This window comes from Borostomias antarcticus, assembly GCF_949987555.1.
Source record: "Borostomias antarcticus genome assembly, chromosome: 26".
Lineage (NCBI taxonomy): Eukaryota > Metazoa > Chordata > Actinopteri > Stomiiformes > Stomiidae > Borostomias > Borostomias antarcticus.
Genome location: NC_140259.1, coordinates 7,870,913 through 7,888,412, shown reverse-complemented (window position 1 = coordinate 7,888,412; position 17,500 = coordinate 7,870,913). Strand labels below are relative to the sequence as shown.

Sequence of the window (17,500 nt, the reverse complement as noted above, 5' to 3'; positions counted from 1 at the left end):
CTCTCTCTCTCCATCTCTCTCTCTCCATCTCTCTCTCTCTCATGTTGTTGGGTTACTACTGTAACGAGTTAGAGTATCTGTGTGTATAGACTATACTAGAATATCTGTGTGTGTATAAAGTATAATAGAGTACCTGTGTGTGTGTGTAGAGTATATTAAGAGTACTGTATCTGTGTGTGTGTGTGTGTGTGTGTGTGTGTGTGTGTGTATAGAGTATATTTAGAGTATCTGTGTGTATAGACTTTACTAGAATATCTGTGTGTATAAAGTATAATAGAGTACCTGTGTGTGTGTGTAGAGTATATTAAGAGTATATGTGTGTATAGAGTATATTAAGAGTGTCTGTGTGTACTTCCTGGTGTCGTACTGAGCATGTGCGGCGGCCAGCGGGGCCACACCCACCAGCGAGCTGGTGTAGGTGGGGTCGGAGGTGTCGTCCTGCAGGTAGCGGGAGAGGCCGAAGTCGGACACCTTGCAGACCAGGTTGCTGTTGACCAGGATGTTGCGCGCCGCCAGGTCGCGGTGGACGTAGCTCATCTCCGCCAGGTACCTCATCCCCGAGGCGATGCCCCGCAGCACGCTGACCAGCTGGATCACGGCAAACTGACCGTCGTTCTGCTGCACAGCACAGGGAGGGGGGGGGGGGAGGGAGGGTCAGTTCTGATGCACAGCACAGGCGGGGGGGAGGGAGGGAGGGTCAGTTCTGCTGCACAGCATAGGCGGGGGGGGGAGGGAGGGTCAGTTCTGCTGCACAGCACAGGCGGGGGAGGGAGGGAGGGTCAGTTCTGCTCTCTTTACTGCAGGCATTCCCAAACTGTGAGGCGGGCCCTCCCCTGGGGTGCCCCAAAGAAATTCAAGGGAGGCACGGAGGGATGGTTAGAAAAAAAAGATGAAAAAAAAAAAAAGGAAAAACATGTTTTTTATTTTTGAAATGTCTATGGTTTTTATAAATGAAACATGATTGTAAAGGTCAGAAAATCGAAATAAATAATGGGAGAGATGTATACTAAATTTGTGGATAGTGCAGAGAGAGCCTCCCCCCGCAGGCATGAATGTATTGTGCAAAAACGTCATAACGTTAACTAGCAACAGATGCCACCGAGCTAACTTAGCTGTGTAACGTTATGGGCTAGCTAGCGCTGCCTTGCATAATGGACACATTTGGGGGGTTGGGGGGGTGTCACTGTTTTGTCATTGTTGTTCTGAGGGGAGGCCCACATTTATGGAGTTTGGGAACGCATGCTTTAGTGTATTAGTACTTGGAGGTAGATTTGGTTTGCAGTAGAGTCATCCACACAACAACACAGACAGGAGACAAACATAACGCAGGAAATGATGTCACTGAGTCCAAAACAAAACATCCCACATGAGGGACAGAGATACAGTAGATTGTCTGGGAAAGTAATACTAGGTCTAGATAGAACTCACCGGAACCTAATTGAGATGTTGTCTTCAGCCTGACGTGGAATTGGTTTAGGTGAGAGGCCTATGCAAGGCCACTGCTAGTCAGCAAGTACTATAATGCAGGTTGTGGACAGTATTGTTATTGATATTGCTTTGATATTTGAAACTCTCCCCTTGACATGGCCATTGTGTAGGAAGTGTGTTTTGTTGGTGTGTTATAATCTCCCTGGGTGGACCCATTGCTTTGATGGTGCCCTGCTACCTCAGCTTGGCTAGTGGTTAGAGACCCCCTCCCCACCCACACTCACACACACACACACACACACACACACACACACACACACACACACACACACACACACAACAACCTACCAACAACAACCACCCTCCATACACACACACACACAACCTCCTTCAGTATCCTTCAGTACACTGCAGGGTTGGCGTCATCCACTCTTCACACACACACACACATGTTAGTGTGTGTGTGTGTGTGTGTGTGTACACTGTACGTGCCAAGTGATAGTGTGTGTGTGTGTCCTGTGCATGCCAGGTCAGAGACGGCATCGATGGGCGCGGTAGACAAGAGCCACGACCAGGAAGAGGTGCATGCTGGGAGAGCGGAACATCAAAGACCCGTCCTGGCCAAGCGATGGAGGCAGGATCAAAGGGACGGGTCTCCGGGCAGATTAGACCACCGGGCCGCGTTCACTATTGATTGGAATGGCTGTGCTCTACTACCAGGGGAGGGGACAGCAAGGTGGTGCGTGGCAGAGTTGGAACTAGGCCAGCCTGCCTGTGTGTGTGTGTGTGTGTGTGTGTGTGTGTGTGTGTGTGTGTGTGTGTGTCTGTGGGTGAATAAATCAATGTATTATTGATGAAAGTCCATCTATGTACACACGCACACCCACGCGCACACACACACACACACACACACACACACACACCCTACTCTAATCCAGATTGGTATTAAGTGCACCTCTTCTCCTCCAGCTCGTTGTAAATCTTTACTGCTTCAATCTCCTCTGCCAACTAATCTCAATAATCATACTTCACTGTCTTCATTGTGAAGAGACGGTCAAATTAGCAATAAAGGCCTCAAGCTCATGGATCAATATGATTGACTGAAATCACATAATAGATCCATGTGATGACGACTGCCATTACTGTAGAGGAATACTGTCATTACTGTAGAGGAATACTGTCATTACTGTAGAGGACGACTGCCATTACTGTAGAGGACTACTGTCATTACTGTAGAGGACTACTGCCATTACTGTAGAGGACTACTGTCATTACTGTAGAGGACTACTGTCATTACTGTAGAGGAATACTGTCATTACTAGAGGACTACTGTCATTACTGTAGAGGAATACTGCCATTACTGTAGAGGAATACTGTCATTACTGTAGAGGACGACTGTCATTACTGTAGAGGAATACTGTCATTACTGTAGAGGACTAATGTCATTACTGTAGAGGACGACTGTCATTACTGTAGAGGACTACTGTCATTACTGTAGATGAATAATGTCATTACTGTAGAGGAATACTGTCATTACTGTAGAGGACTACTGTCATTACTGTAGATGACTACTGTCATTACTGTAGAGGACTACTGTCATTACTGTAGAGGAATACTGTCATTACTGTAGAGGAATACTGTCATTACTGTAGAGGACTACTGTCATTACTGTAGAGGACGACTGTCATTACTGTAGAGGACTACTGTCATTACTGTAGAGGACTACTGCCATTACTGTAGAGGAATAATGTCATTACTGTAGAGGACGACTGCCATTACTGTAGAGGACGACTGTCATTACTGTAGAGGACGACTGTCATTACTGTAAAGGACTACTGTCATTACTGTAGATGACTAATGTCATTACTGTAGAGGACTACTGCCATTACTGTAAAGGACTAATGTCATTACTGTAGAGGACTACTGTTGCAGGCCATGATGGGTGATGATGGTGATGATGATGATGATGATGATGATGATGATGACGACGACGACGGTCAGTCTTACCCGGAGGAAGGAGTCCAGCGCTCCGTTCTCCATGAACTCTGTGATGATCATGACCGGCCGGCTCTTGGTGACCACGCCCTCCAGCCGGATGATGTTGGGGTGGTCGAACTGGCCCATGATCGACGCCTCCGACAGGAAGTCCCGCCTCTGTTTCTCAGAATATCCTGTCTTCAGGGTCTTGATGGCCACGGACAGCTCTCTCTTCCCTGCTGGCTTCAGACGGCCTTTATAAACCTCCCCAAACTCCCCTGGAGGAGAGCGAGACACAGAGAGAGACACAGAGAGAGAGAGAGAGAGAGAGACACCTTCATACACCTCCCTGAACATAATTGGAGACAAAGAAATCCTCATTATGGTGATCAAACAGTATCAATATTCTACCAGAACCAGCAAATACTAGTTCAACTTCAACTTTATTCACGTGTTAAAAAACACAATGAAATACTTTGGCTGTCTCTGCCTTAACACAAGGGACACACCATCCCAAAACCAACACAGACCTACAACACTACAGACCTACTGTACAGTAAAAAAGACTGTACACAATGCACTCATAGCTATACATACTGTATACGGTACACAATAACTTTGCGTGTCAGCAAACCTGACTGCCTGTGAGCTGTTGTGCTGACTGGGGTGTGATTTGATGCTCCTGTCCCTTTTTAGATGGAAGGAGAAAAGAGAGAGAGAGAGAGAAGAGAACACAGCGTGTTCGGGTGGCTGCTGTCCTTTCACAGCGACTGGTGTAAAATGTTATGAAGTTGTGGTAGATCCAAAGATTTTTGCTGCTGTCTTTACAAGTCCAGCCTGTCATGTTGCTGTGATACAGCCTGTGAGAACTCTGGTAGCCGACATCAATAAAGATTCACAAGAGCGTTGGCGCTCATACGCCTCAGAAAGGAGTCCATGTTGTGCTGTCTTGAGGTAAAGGGAATGCGTTTCCTCTGATCTTTCTGTAGTCAACAATGATTTTTTTTTGTCTAAGTGACATTTAGAGAGGTTGTTAGCATGGCGCCATATGGTTAGATCGTCCACTTCCTTCTTATAGGCCTTCTCATCACTATTGCTTTTTAGTCCGATCACGGTGGTGTCATACTACTACTACTACTACTACTACTACTACTACTACTACTACTACTACTACTACTACTACTCCTACTCCTACTACTATACTACTGCTACTACTACTACTACTACTACTACTACTACTACTACTACTGACTACTACTACTACTACTACTACTACTACTCCTACTACTATACTACTGCTACTACTTCTACTACTGACTACTACTACTACTACTACTACTACTACTGACTACTACTACTACTACTACTACTGACTACTACTACTACTACTACTACTACTACTACTGACTACTACTACTACTACTACTACTACTACTACTCCTACTACTATACTACTACTACTACTACTACTACTACTACTACTACTGACTACTACTACTACTACTACTACTACTCCTACTACTATACTACTGCTACTACTACTACTACTACTACTACTATTACTACTACTACTACTACTCCTACTACTACTACTACTACTACTACTACTACTACTACTACTCCTACTCCTACTCCTATACTACTGCTACAGTAGTACAGCAGTAGTACAGTAATGAACTACACCATCCACACACCGGCAACAGAAACTACCCCGGCCAATCACAGGCCATGATCAAGGCCGCGCTACCCAGGACCCACCGGTCGCCCTGATGACCTCCAGCAGGCAGAGAGACATGCAGGCGGGTAGGGATTGTAGCACCCGATAATGTAATAATCAACCGATAATGTAATAACGCCTGATAATGTAATAAAAGTTTGACTTAAGTCCATCGAAAATGTAATAAAACCTGATAATGTAATAACTTAACCAATAATGTAATAAAATGTCCTGACTGATAATGTAATACCATTTTTCTGATAATGTAATACCTTATTACATTATTGGTCAAGTTATTACATTATCAGGTGGGTCTTTTTTTTTCAAAACTGGTAATGTAATACTTGACTGATAATGTAATAATTTAAAAAGTGAATGAATAATACTGTTAGGGTACTTTGTGGTATACTTTAGCGTACTTTGTGGTACTTGTGGTATACTTTGGTGTGTCTCATGATACATTGCAGTATACTTTGGGGTGCGTTGAGGTACTTTGTGGTATACTTTGGGGTACTCTGTGGTATACTTTTCAGTACTTTGCAGTACTTTGTGGTATACTTTGGGGTACACAGCAATACTTTGCAGTACTCTGCAGTATACTTTGGGGTACTTTGAGGTACTCTGCGGAATACTTTGAGGTACTTTGTGGTGTGCTTTGGAGTACTTTGCGGTACTTAGTGGTATACTTTGGGGTACTTTGTAGTACTTTGCAGTACTTTGCAGTACTTTGTGGTATACTTTGGGGTACTTTGAGGTACTTTGCGGTACTCTGCGGAATACTTTGAGGTACTTTGTGGTGTGCTTTGGAGTACTTTGCGGTACTAAGTGGTATACTTTGGGGTACTTTGTAGTACTTTGCAGTACTTTGTGGTATACTTGGGGTACACAGCAATACTTTGCAGTACTCTGCAGTATACTTTGGGTTACTTTGAGGTACTTTGCGGTACTCTGCAGAATACTTTGAGGTACTTTGTGGTGTGCTTTGGAGTACTTTGCGGTACTTAGTGGTATACTTTGGGGTACTTTGTAGTACTTTGCAGTACTTTGCAGTAAACTTTGGGTACTTTGCAGTATACTTTGGGGTACTTTGTGGTATACATTGAGGTACTACTTTGCTGTATACTTTGGGGTACTTTGCTGTATACTTCGGGGTACTTTGGTATTTTGCAATATTTTGCAGTACTTTGCGCTTTACTTTGGAGTACTTTGCGGTACTTTGTGGTATACTTTGGAGTACTTTGAGGTACTTTGTGGTATACTTTGGAGTACTTTGAGGTACTTGGTGATTAGTAGGGCCCTTCAAAAAGGGGTTCAGTATTTTATCTTAACCTATATAGTAAGAGACAGGATTTAATTTAAGACATAGATTTAATAATATGAATTGAAAGCAAAGTGTATGAGGCAAATTATGTGAGGCTGCTGTTCATCAACTATAGTTAAGAGCTGCTATCCATTGACTATATTTCAGATTGCAATACCATACCAACTTCTTATTAGCATGAACTACCCTTTATCCTCACGTCACCTACCTCTCCAGAGCACATGAGACAAATGGATGGAAGTGAGGTCTGAAGATGTGTTTATGGGGAAAACCAATGAGGTGCACACAATAACTGACATTCAGTGCCACATTGCCCGTTTGTTTATCCAAACTTTATATCATGTTATTCCAGTTTTTCGGATAGCCATAGATGTTTTAAAAATCATAATTACACTAGCCTACACAGGCATTACATTAATGAGGACAGAATTAGTGAGGACAGAATTTAAGGTAGGCCTACTCTATAAATCCAGACAGTACCAGCACCTTCAGGCCAGATTTGTGGACAAGCCCATCCTGAAGCTAATCAAGGATGTCCAGACCAGACACCAGATTGATCTTGTAGATATGAATAGATTGAAAGTATGGTATGGCAAAGCCACATAAAGATATATTCTAATGGTGCCAGACATCTTCAGTAGATATTTCTGGCTTAAGCAGCTGACAGGGAAAGGTAGCAATGAAATAGCCAAACAAACAACCACATTTATATTAAACATGGTCCTCATACAGTAATCCAAAATGACCAAGGTGCTGAGGGAACTCATGCAGTAGCTTAAAGTAAAGATCAATGAAATTTCCCCTTATCATCCACAAAGTCAAAGAAAAGTAGAGAGTATGCATCGAATATTGCATAAAAATATGTTGTATGATCTAGGGAACTTAGAGGGTGAAGGAGTAAACATAGCATATTCAAGTCAAAGTTTTATCGGTAACATGCAACATACCCTGACAATGAGCAGTGATGTTTCCACTAGCTGCTAAATATGTACACTAGGCAAAGTAAAAAGGAGAAACGTACTATACACACCAAACATATAAATATGTAAACCAAGTCCAAAATATAAAATATTTATTAATGGAATGAAATAAAATGAGCTAAGATGACATATTAAATTGGACAGTTCACCTAAATAGAGAAGTATACATATGGATCTAGAGAGAATAAATGTATGTATATTCACGTTTATTTACAGAATGTAGATTTTTATAATCTAGCAGGTATAAATATACAGTGCTGTTGTGCAGAGTATAGTACTGAGTTAAGGACAGAGATGAGCAGAGTGAACTCATTCCGGATGTGGATGGTCTGAAGGTAGAAGCTTCTTCTGAGCCTCTGTGAGTTGATCTTCTTCAGTAGGCAGTACCTGAGCAGAGAGAAGAGGCTGTTGTCCGGGTGGCTGGGATGTTTCAACATTCTCCTGACCTTGGTCCTGCAGCCCCGTGTGTCGATGTCCTGGAGGTGTGGGAGATATGTTCTGCTGACCAAACACTCTCTACAGTGACTTGTCCTGCATGGTGTTGCTTCCATAGCATGTTGGTAGTGTTGATGTTCTCAGTCAGACACCCTCTCAATCATGCATATACAGGAATGTTTGTTGTCCATGTCTGGTGATCTGTACATCAATATACTGTACTTGTAAATACACTGTCTCCACAGGGGTCCTACTGTTGTTCAGGCAATTGGCCGCTCCTGCTTCCTGCTAGTCCACTAGAATCACTTTCATCTTCCTGCTTCCTGCTGTAGTCCACTAGCATCTCCATTATCTTACTGACATTCAGGTGGAGGTTGTTGTCCTGACAACATTTAGTTTGGCATGCCACCTCCTCCAAGTAGGCCTTCTCATTATTGTTGGAGATCAGGCCTACCGCAGCTGTGTCATCAGTGAATTGATAATTGAGCTGGAATTGTAGGTAACTATGCAGTCGTGTTTGTACAGAGGATATGAAACAGCCCAGTGTTGAAGGTGAGAGGGTGACTTTCTCCAGTGTTTAGGGTGAGAGAAGATGATGCCCACTCTCGCCCCCTGAGGTCTGCCCGTCAGGAAGTTGAGGATCCACCTGTGCAGGAAGGGTTTAATCTCCAATCTCCATCCTGCGTTTGGAGATGAGTATGGGGAGTTATGGTATTGCAATCTGAAATATAGTCGATGGACAGCAGCCTCACATAATTTGCCTCATACACTTTGCTTTCAATTCATAGAATTAAATCAGTTCCTGTCTCCTACTATATAGGCTAAGATAAAATACTGAACCCCTTTTTGAAGGGCCCTACTAATCACTAAGTATCTCAAAGTACTCCAAAGTATACCACAAAGTACTCCAAAGTATAGCGCAAAGTACTCCAAAGTATACAGCAAAGTACCCCAAAGTATACAGCAAAGTACCACAAAGTACCCCAAAGCATACTGAAAAGTACCTCTGTATACCACAAATTACCACACATTACTGCAAAGTATAGGTAAGTACCTCAATGTATACCACAAAGTACTTCAAAGTACTCCAAAGTATAACGCAAAGTACCCAAAGCTTACTGCAAAGTACTGCAGAGTACCGCAAAGTACTCCAAAGCAGACCACAAAGTACCTCAAAGTATTCCGCAAAGTACCGCAAAGTACTGCAAAGTACCCCAACGTTTACTGCAAACTACTGCAAAATATCAAAGTACCTCAAAGTACCCCAAAGTATACTGCAAAGTACTGCAAAGTATACCACAGAGTACCCCAACGTATACCACAAGTACCACAAAGTACTCCAAAACACACCACAAAGTACCTCAAAGTATTCTGCAGAGTACCACAAAGTACCTCAAAGTACCCCGAAGTATACTGCAGAGTACTGAAAAGTATTGCTGTGTACCCCAAAGTATACCACAAAGTACTGCAAAGTACTACAAAGTACCCCAAAGTATACCACTTAGTACCGCAAAGTACTCCAAAGCACACCACAAAGTACCTCAAAGTATTCCGCAGAGTACCGCAAAGTACCTCAAAGTACCCCAAAGTATACTGCAGAGTACTGCAAAGTATTGCTGTGTACCCCAAAGTATACCACAAAGTACTGCAAAGTACTACAAAGTACCCCAAAGTATACCACTAAGTACCGCAAAGTACTCCAAAGCACACCACAAAGTACCTCAAAGTATTCCGCAGAGTACCGCAAAGTACCTCAAAGTACCCCAAAGTATACTGCAGAGTACTGCAAAGTATTGCTGTGTACCCCAAAGTATACCACAAAGTACTGCAAAGTACTGCAAAGTACTACAAAGTACCCCAAAGTATACCACTAAGTACCGCAAAGTACTCCAAAGCACACCACAAAGTACCTCAAAGTATTCCCGCAGAGTACCTCAAAGTACCCCAAAGTATACTGCAGAGTACTGCAAAGTATTGCTGTGTACCCCAAAGTATACCACAAAGTACTGCAAAGTACTGAAAAGTATACCACAGAGTACCCCAAAGTATACCACAAAGTACCTCAAAGCACCCCAAAGTATACTGCAAAGTATCATGAGACACACCAAAGTATACCACAAGTACCACAGCGTACGCCAAAGTATACCACAAAGTACCCTAACAGTATTAGTCATTCACTTTTTAAATTATTACATTATCAGTAAAGTATTACATTACCAGTTTTGAAAAAAAAAAGACCCACCTGATAATGTAATAACTTGACCAATAATGTAATAAGGTATTACATTATCAGAAAAATGGTATTACATTATCAGTCAGGACATTTTATTACATTATTGGTTAAGTTATTACATTATCAGGTTTTATTACATTTTCGATTGACTTAAGTCAAACTTTTATTACATTATCAGGCGTTATTACATTATCGGTTGATTATTACATTATCGGTTGATTATTACATTATCGGGTGCTACAGGGATTACCGGAATACTGTACCGTGCATTTGCTGAAGGCATGAATATGTCATCGTGTCAAGTTAAAAATAATGAATAGAATAAAAGTCCCCTCCCGCAGATAAAATCAGTGTAAATAATAGAGGAGTCGGGGGTGAGGTTGGATGACATATCAGCCTGGCTTCTCACTGGGATCACAGCCATGCAGTGTCCTCTCAAAGACAGAGCTGCATACAGTAGCTCGCTGCTGGACTCAGAGGGCAAAACAAGAGGATATTTCGATGGAGAGAGAAGAGAGAAAGAGGAAATGGAGCTTATTGGACTTGAATATCTAAATGAGAGGAGTGGACAGAGAGAGAGAGATAGGGACACAGAGAGATAATGTATTTTAGAGACAGAAGTGGAGATCAAATGACTTTGACACTCTCTCTTTCTCATTCATCTGAGAAGGAATTCAAGGGGAGAAAATGACAGAATGTGCAACTTTCACAGCTTCTGTTGCCGCTAAGAGCCTGGGCCATTACCTATGTGTTGGGTTGTGGTGTCTAACATTACACCCGCCCCCCCCCATCCCTCTCTCCCCCGCGACCCTCCCCTCCCTCTCTCCCCCTCGACCCCCCCCCTCCCCTCCATTAAACAGCAGGTCCATGTTGGGCTGCGGTGTCTAAAGTTACACCTCTCTCACTTCCCTCTGCTCTCCTGCTTCCCTTCTCCCTTCTCCCCCTTACTTCCTCTCTCCCCTTCCCTCCCTTTCCTTCCCTCCTACCCTCTCTATCTCTCCTTCCCTCTCTCCCTCTCCTTCCCTCCTACCCTCTCTATCTCTCCTTCCCTCTCTCCCTCTCCTTCCCTCCCACCTTCTCTATCCTTCCCTCTCTGTATCTCTCCTTCTCTCTCTCTCCTTCCCTCTCCCCTTCTCCCTCTCCTTCCCTCTCACCCTCTCTCTCCTTCCTTCTCACTCTCATTCCCTCTCTTTTTCTCTCTCCTTCCCTCTCTCCCTCTCCCTCCCCACTCTCTCCCTCTCTCTCTCCTTCCATCTCTCTCCTTTCCTCTCTCCCTCCCACCCTCTCTCCCCTTCCCCCTCTCTCTCTCATTCCCTCTCTCTCTCCTTCCCTCTCTCCTTTCCTCCCACCCTCTCTCTCTCCTTCCATCCCTCCCTCCTTCCTTCTCCCCTTCTCTCCCTCTCTCTCTCTCTGTGTCTCTCTCCCTCCCTCCACCCCCACCTACCAGCACCAATGACCTCCTCGATCTTGACGCAGGACCCTTCGATCTCCTTGGCGAACTCGTGGACAGCCTCGTTGGGGTCCTCATAGGTGAAGGGGTCGATGTAGATCTTCACCCCTGGTGACCCGGAGAAGTGGGTGGGGCATCCCAGGGGGGAGGGGCAGCTAGACAGGTCAGGTCTCAGAGTAAGTTCTGGGGGACAGAGGAGCAGTTAGACAGAGGGGCAGTTAGACTGAGGGGCAGTCAGACTGAGGGGCAGTTAGACTCAGGAGCAGTTAGGCTGAGGGGCAATTAGACTGAGGGTCAGTTAGACTGAGGGGCAGTTAGACTCAGGAGCAGTTAGACTGAGGGGCAGTTAGACTGAGGGGCAGTTAGACAGAGGGGCAGTTAGACAGAGGGGCAGTTATACAGAGGGGCAGTTAGACAGAGGGGCAGTCAGACTGAGGGGCAGTTAGACTGAGAGGCAGTTATACAGAGGGGCAGTTAGACTGAGGGGCAGTTAGACAGAGGGGCAGTCAGACTGAGGGACAGTCAGACTAAGGGGCAGTTAGACTGAGGGGCAGTTAGACTGAGGGTGTTGGATGTAAGACCCAGCTCCCTGTAGGAGCTCAAGGCCTGTGAGTAAAGAGCAGACAGGGAGCTCTGTGAGAGATAGATATCACACAAATAAACAACCTTTTAACTCAAACTTGTAGAATTTGCAAATGCAAACTTGTAGAATGCAACATCTCTGTAACTATTTGTTCTAATGTTAGTCATGTCTGTGTATTCTGTGTGTAGATGTATGCTGTGTGTAGATGTGTGTTGTGTGTGTAGATGTGTGCCGTGTGTACTAGATGTGTTTTGTGTGTGTACATTTGTGTTATCTGTGTTGTGTGTAGATGACGTGTTTGTGTGTGTAGATGTATGTTGTGTGTGTAGATGTGTGTTGTGTGTGTGTGTGTTGTGTGTGTGTGTTAACTGTTGTCCTGAGTGTGTGTGTGTGTGCGTGTGTGTAGACGTGTGTGTATTGTGTGTGTGTGTGTAGACGTGTGTGTATTGTGTGTGTGTGTGTGTGTGTAGACGTGTGTGTGTGTGTTGTTCTGATTGTGCAAGTGGTGAGATCCCCTCTCCTCTGAGCAGCAGGCTCATGCTGACTAAATCCCACTTACAGCCGCTGCCAGGATTTCACACACAATCAAATAGACTGTGAACACACACACACACACACACACACACACACACACACATGTGCACACACACACACAGACACACACACAAACACACGTGCACACACACACACAAACACACACACACACAAACACATGTGCACACACACAGACACGCACATATACACGTGCGTGCATGCACACACACACACGCATGTGAACGCAAGAAGAGAATGAAGAGATTTCCATCGGCGCCGTGGAGATGAGAGAGAGAGAGAGCTCTCAGCATCCCATAATGAGGTCCTTGGCAGAGCAGACAATAACCCCCTCGTTACGCCAGCATCTGTCTGGGTCTGCAGCCCGGCCGCACGGACACACACAGCATATCAACGTTTACGATCGCGGCATAAGAAAATTTACGTTTGATTGAACTGCAATCTGCTGTAGCTCTATCTTTAATCTGCCCCCGTGATGGAAGACTGGTTTTTATGAAGGAGGGAGGCGGGCGCGGCCGCGGGCAGATGTTCACACGGGGTCCTCTGGTCCGGGGGCCTCTATAAACTCTAGAGCCGGTGGCGTGACAATGCTGTAACTCTACGATCCCGGGATGTTTACTCTACAATCCCGGGATGTTTATGACCCTGTGATGTTTACTCTACGACCCCTTGATGTTTACTCTACGACCCTGTGATGTTTACTCTACGACCCCGGGATGTTTACTCTACGACCCCGTGATGTTTACTCTACGACCCCGTGATGTTTACTCTACGACCCCGGGATGTTTACTCTACGATAGGGCTGGGACGATTCGTCGACGACATCGATTATGCAAATTCGTAGACTTTAAATTTATCGTCGATGAAGTCGGTTCTAATGTGACAAGTTCAAAAGTACACAATGCTAACTGATGCTACACAATGCTCACTCGTTTTTGTATAGTTTGCATTGCACCGTCCTTTTGGGCTTGTCTTGGGTGAAGTATTCCCACACATTCTAAGTCCTGCCAAATTCTCCACTTCACCCTCATTTTCTCTGTTCTCAAGTCTGGCGCTCAACACATTAGCTACCTAGTTAGCTAGTGCGTTTGGAAATACATGGGAGTGCATGGAGGTCAATGCAGCCAGCTGCATTCACTCCCATGTATTTCCAAACGCGGAAACAACGGCAGTGAAAAACAATCAGAGTCTGGTAATGATGAGTTTGTAACCCCGATAGTGTATTCAGCCTGTTATTTTGACTATTTCGGTTCTTGAAGTGGTGTTTTTACAGTGAACTTTTAACATCGAAGTCAACGGGCACTTCCGCATCCGCACCCCCAATTACGCCACACCGACCAATATGGCTGCCAGGTGAATAACGCGAATTGTCCCCCCATCGATCACCTGAGAGCCGTGTGGGATTTAACCAATACTCTCGCTCCACTGGACCGTCTTCACAAGCGCCAATCACAGCGACCGGCTCCACGCCCTACACACGCCAGCCAGCGAGCCGCTAAGACCGGTTGCTAATGTCAATCGATGTGATAGAGAGGAGAAGTTATAATGTCAAATACTCTGCCATTTCTGAAATCCGATAAGAGTGTTTTTTGTTGTTGTGTGTGCTGGCAGGGGGTCTGTCTCTGTGCTGGGACTGTTTCTGGTCTTTCACAGAGGGACATGCAGGAAGGAGCAGCACGCTGTTCTGAAATTGATGAAATGTCAAAATGGCGGGGGTGCTTGTGAAAGGGCCGAACAGAGGGGGGGCTGGCTGGAAAACAGGTACTGTGGGGCGTCCTTGTTGTTGAGTGTGTGTGTGTGTGTGTGTGTGTGTGTGTGTGTGTGTGTGTGTGTGTGTGTGTGTGTGTGCGAGTGTGAGTGCGTGTGTGTGTGCAGTGTATAGGTACAGTAGGTGTGTGTCTTTACAATGAGCTGGAGGAGCAAGAGGTGCATTTAATACCATTCTGTTGATTGTAGCTAGGGAGTGTGTATGTGAGTGTGTGTGTGTGTGTGTGTGTGTGTGAGAGAGAGAGAGAGAGAGAGAGAGAGAGAGAGAGAGAGAGAGAGAGAGAGAGAGAGAGTGTGTGAGTGCATGTATGTGTGTGTATGTGTGTGTTTGTGAGAGAGAGAGAGAAAGAGTGTGTGTGTGTGTGTGTGTGTGTGTGAGCTTACCTCTGCCTGTGCTATAGTGCTGCAGCTTGTCGCTGTACACGGTTTCCTTCATGTAAGCTCTCTTCCTGCAGCAGAGACAGAGACAGGATCATGAGGCTGTAGTCACAAGATAAGGGAAGTTGTCTTTGATGGAGATGTTTGGGGGAGTGCTACTGTTTGGTGGTGGCTGGTGGAGGATTTGGGTCTTTCTTATATTGATGGCCAGACCAAGCTGTTTGTATGCTTTTGCAAAAGCAGTCAAGTTGCACTGTAGATCCTACAAGGGCATTGTCGTCTGCATACTGTTGCTCTGTGATGGATACGGTGGTGGTTCGACCTTTAGCCCTGAAACGGTTGATATGAAAGAGTAGCCTGTCGGCTCTGTACATAACTCTGACTCCCTGTGGCAGCCCTGTCCCTGTGAGATGGAGGATGGCAGCAATGAAGATGGAAAACAGTGATTGGGCGATGACACATCCCTGCTTAACTCCTGTGTCGACCCAAAGAGGTTGTCTATTGGCCAAGACACGAGCTAAGGCCTTCCCTATGGTGGCCAGGAGGGAAATACCGCGGTAGTTTCCACAGTCTGCCTTGTCACCCTTCTTAAAGAGGGATATGACGAAGGCATCCGTCAGCTGTGTAGGGATTTCTTGTGTGTGAGAGTGTGTGTGTGTGTGTGTTACCTGCTGCAGATGACAGAGATGGCCACCAGGGAGACCAGGAAGACGACGCCTGCAGCTGCAGAGCCTGCGATGAGAGGAAGCTGCTCCCTCAACTCTGACTTGTACTCATCTGAACACACACACACACGCACGCACACACACACACACACACACACACACACACACACACACACACACACCGCAGAGAGAAAGATACAGGGGAGAGGCGGTCAGTTTTTCCTTAAAGACATGATATTCATATTTTTTTTATTTTGCAGTTTCACACACACACGACACACACACACACACACACACACACACACACACACACACACCGCAGAGAGAAAGATACAGGGGAGAGGCGGTCAGTTTTCCATAAAGACATGATATTCATATTTTTTTTATTTTGCAGTTTCTCACACACACACACACACACACACACACACACACACACACGACACACACACCCACACACCCACACAGCCATCTCAGCCTACCATCTGTCAGGGTTTGGAAGTACATCTTGCTGCTGTATTTGCCAAACCCGGCCACCGTCCTGGCGCGGACCGTCACCACGTACACGGTCCCCGGCCTCAGGGCCTCCAGACGCAGCGTGTTGGCCTGGCTACGCACCTCCGAGGAGTTCCCCTCGCTCTGGTCCTGTCGAGGGAAGGGGCGCTCAACGTTAGCCTCGTAACGGCACGCTGCTTTGAGAGATGGTTCGGTTGCCGGGATCGATTTCAGATATCCAGTGGCATCAGACGCAACTATAAAGGCGAGACCACGGGCGCAGAGAAATCAATGATTCATTTCCACCTCTCGACGGAATGCACACCTTTTACCTCACTAGGGGGTGAGGGACTGGAGCGCCTGACCTTCCGTCTCTCTATCTGCTCTATCTACCTGACCTTCCGTCTGCTCTATCTACCTGACCCTCTATCTGCTCTATCTACCTGACCCTCTATCTGCTCTATCTGCCTGACCCTCTATCTGCTCTATCTACCTGACCTCCTGTCTGCTCTATCTGCTCTATCTACCTCACCCTCTATCTGCTCTATCTACCTGACCTTCCGTCTGCTCTATCTGCTCTATCTACCTCACCCTCTATCTGCTCTATCTACCTGACCTTCCGTCTGCTCTATCTGCTCTATCTACCTCACCCTCTATCTGCTCTATCTACCTGACCTTCCCTCTGCTCTATCTGCTCTATCTACCTCACCCTCTATCTGCTCTATCTACCTGACCTTCCCTCTGCTCTATCTGCTCTATCTACCTGACCTTCTGTCTGCTCTATCTACCTGACCCTCTATCTACCTGACTCTCTATCTGCTCTATCTGCCTGACCTTCTATCTACCTGACCCTCTATCTGCTCTATCTGTCTGACCCTCTATCTGCTCTATCTACCTGACCTTCTATCTGCTCTATCTACCTGAACTTCTATCTGCTCTATCTGCCTGACCCTCTATCTGCCTGACCCTCTATCTGCTCTATCTGCCTGACCCTCTATCTGCCTGACCCTCTATCTGCTCTATCTGCCTGACCCTCTATCTGCCTGACCCTCTATCTGCTCTATCTGCCGTTACTCTATCTACCTGGCTCTCTATCTACCTGACCCTCTATCTGCTCTATCTACCTGACCCTCTATCTACTTGACCCTCTATCTGCTCTATCTACCTGACCCTCTATCTACTTGACCCTCTATCTGCTCTATCTACCTGACCCTCTATCTACCTGACCCTCTATCTGCTCTATCTACCTGACCCTCTATCTGCCTGACCCTCACTAGGGGGAATGAGATGTAAGCTAAGTCCTATAAAATATGGCTGCCTTCTCAACCGAGAACGCTGCTCAGCTACTAGATAAGGAATCACAGAGAAGAGAGTTAGATATGGGGGGGTTGGGGGGGGTCTGTCCTCCTCACGGCCCCAAAGCCACTTATCTTCCTCCTCCAGGAGTGTCCCTGTGAACTGCTCCCTAGCTTCTCCTCCACAGCTTTTCCCTCAAGCCCTTCCAGCCTGATCCACCCCCAGC

At 45.7% G+C, this 17,500-nt stretch overlaps 1 protein-coding gene across 1 annotated transcript in view; it reads right to left on the bottom strand.

Moving 5' to 3' along the window:
* Window positions 1-17,500, bottom strand: part of LOC311326245 (ephrin type-B receptor 1-like) — a gene marked incomplete at both ends in the record, with an annotated part of 73,945 nt that overhangs the window by 5,147 nt on the left and 51,298 nt on the right. The window contains 6 exons of the mRNA XM_084459116.1: window positions 403-618; window positions 3,436-3,683; window positions 11,536-11,724; window positions 14,828-14,892; window positions 15,490-15,598; window positions 15,966-16,128. Of these exons, the coding sequence (XP_084315242.1) occupies window positions 403-618; window positions 3,436-3,683; window positions 11,536-11,724; window positions 14,828-14,892; window positions 15,490-15,598; window positions 15,966-16,128 (990 nt within the window). The remainder of the gene's footprint in view (window positions 1-402; window positions 619-3,435; window positions 3,684-11,535; window positions 11,725-14,827; window positions 14,893-15,489; window positions 15,599-15,965; window positions 16,129-17,500) is intronic.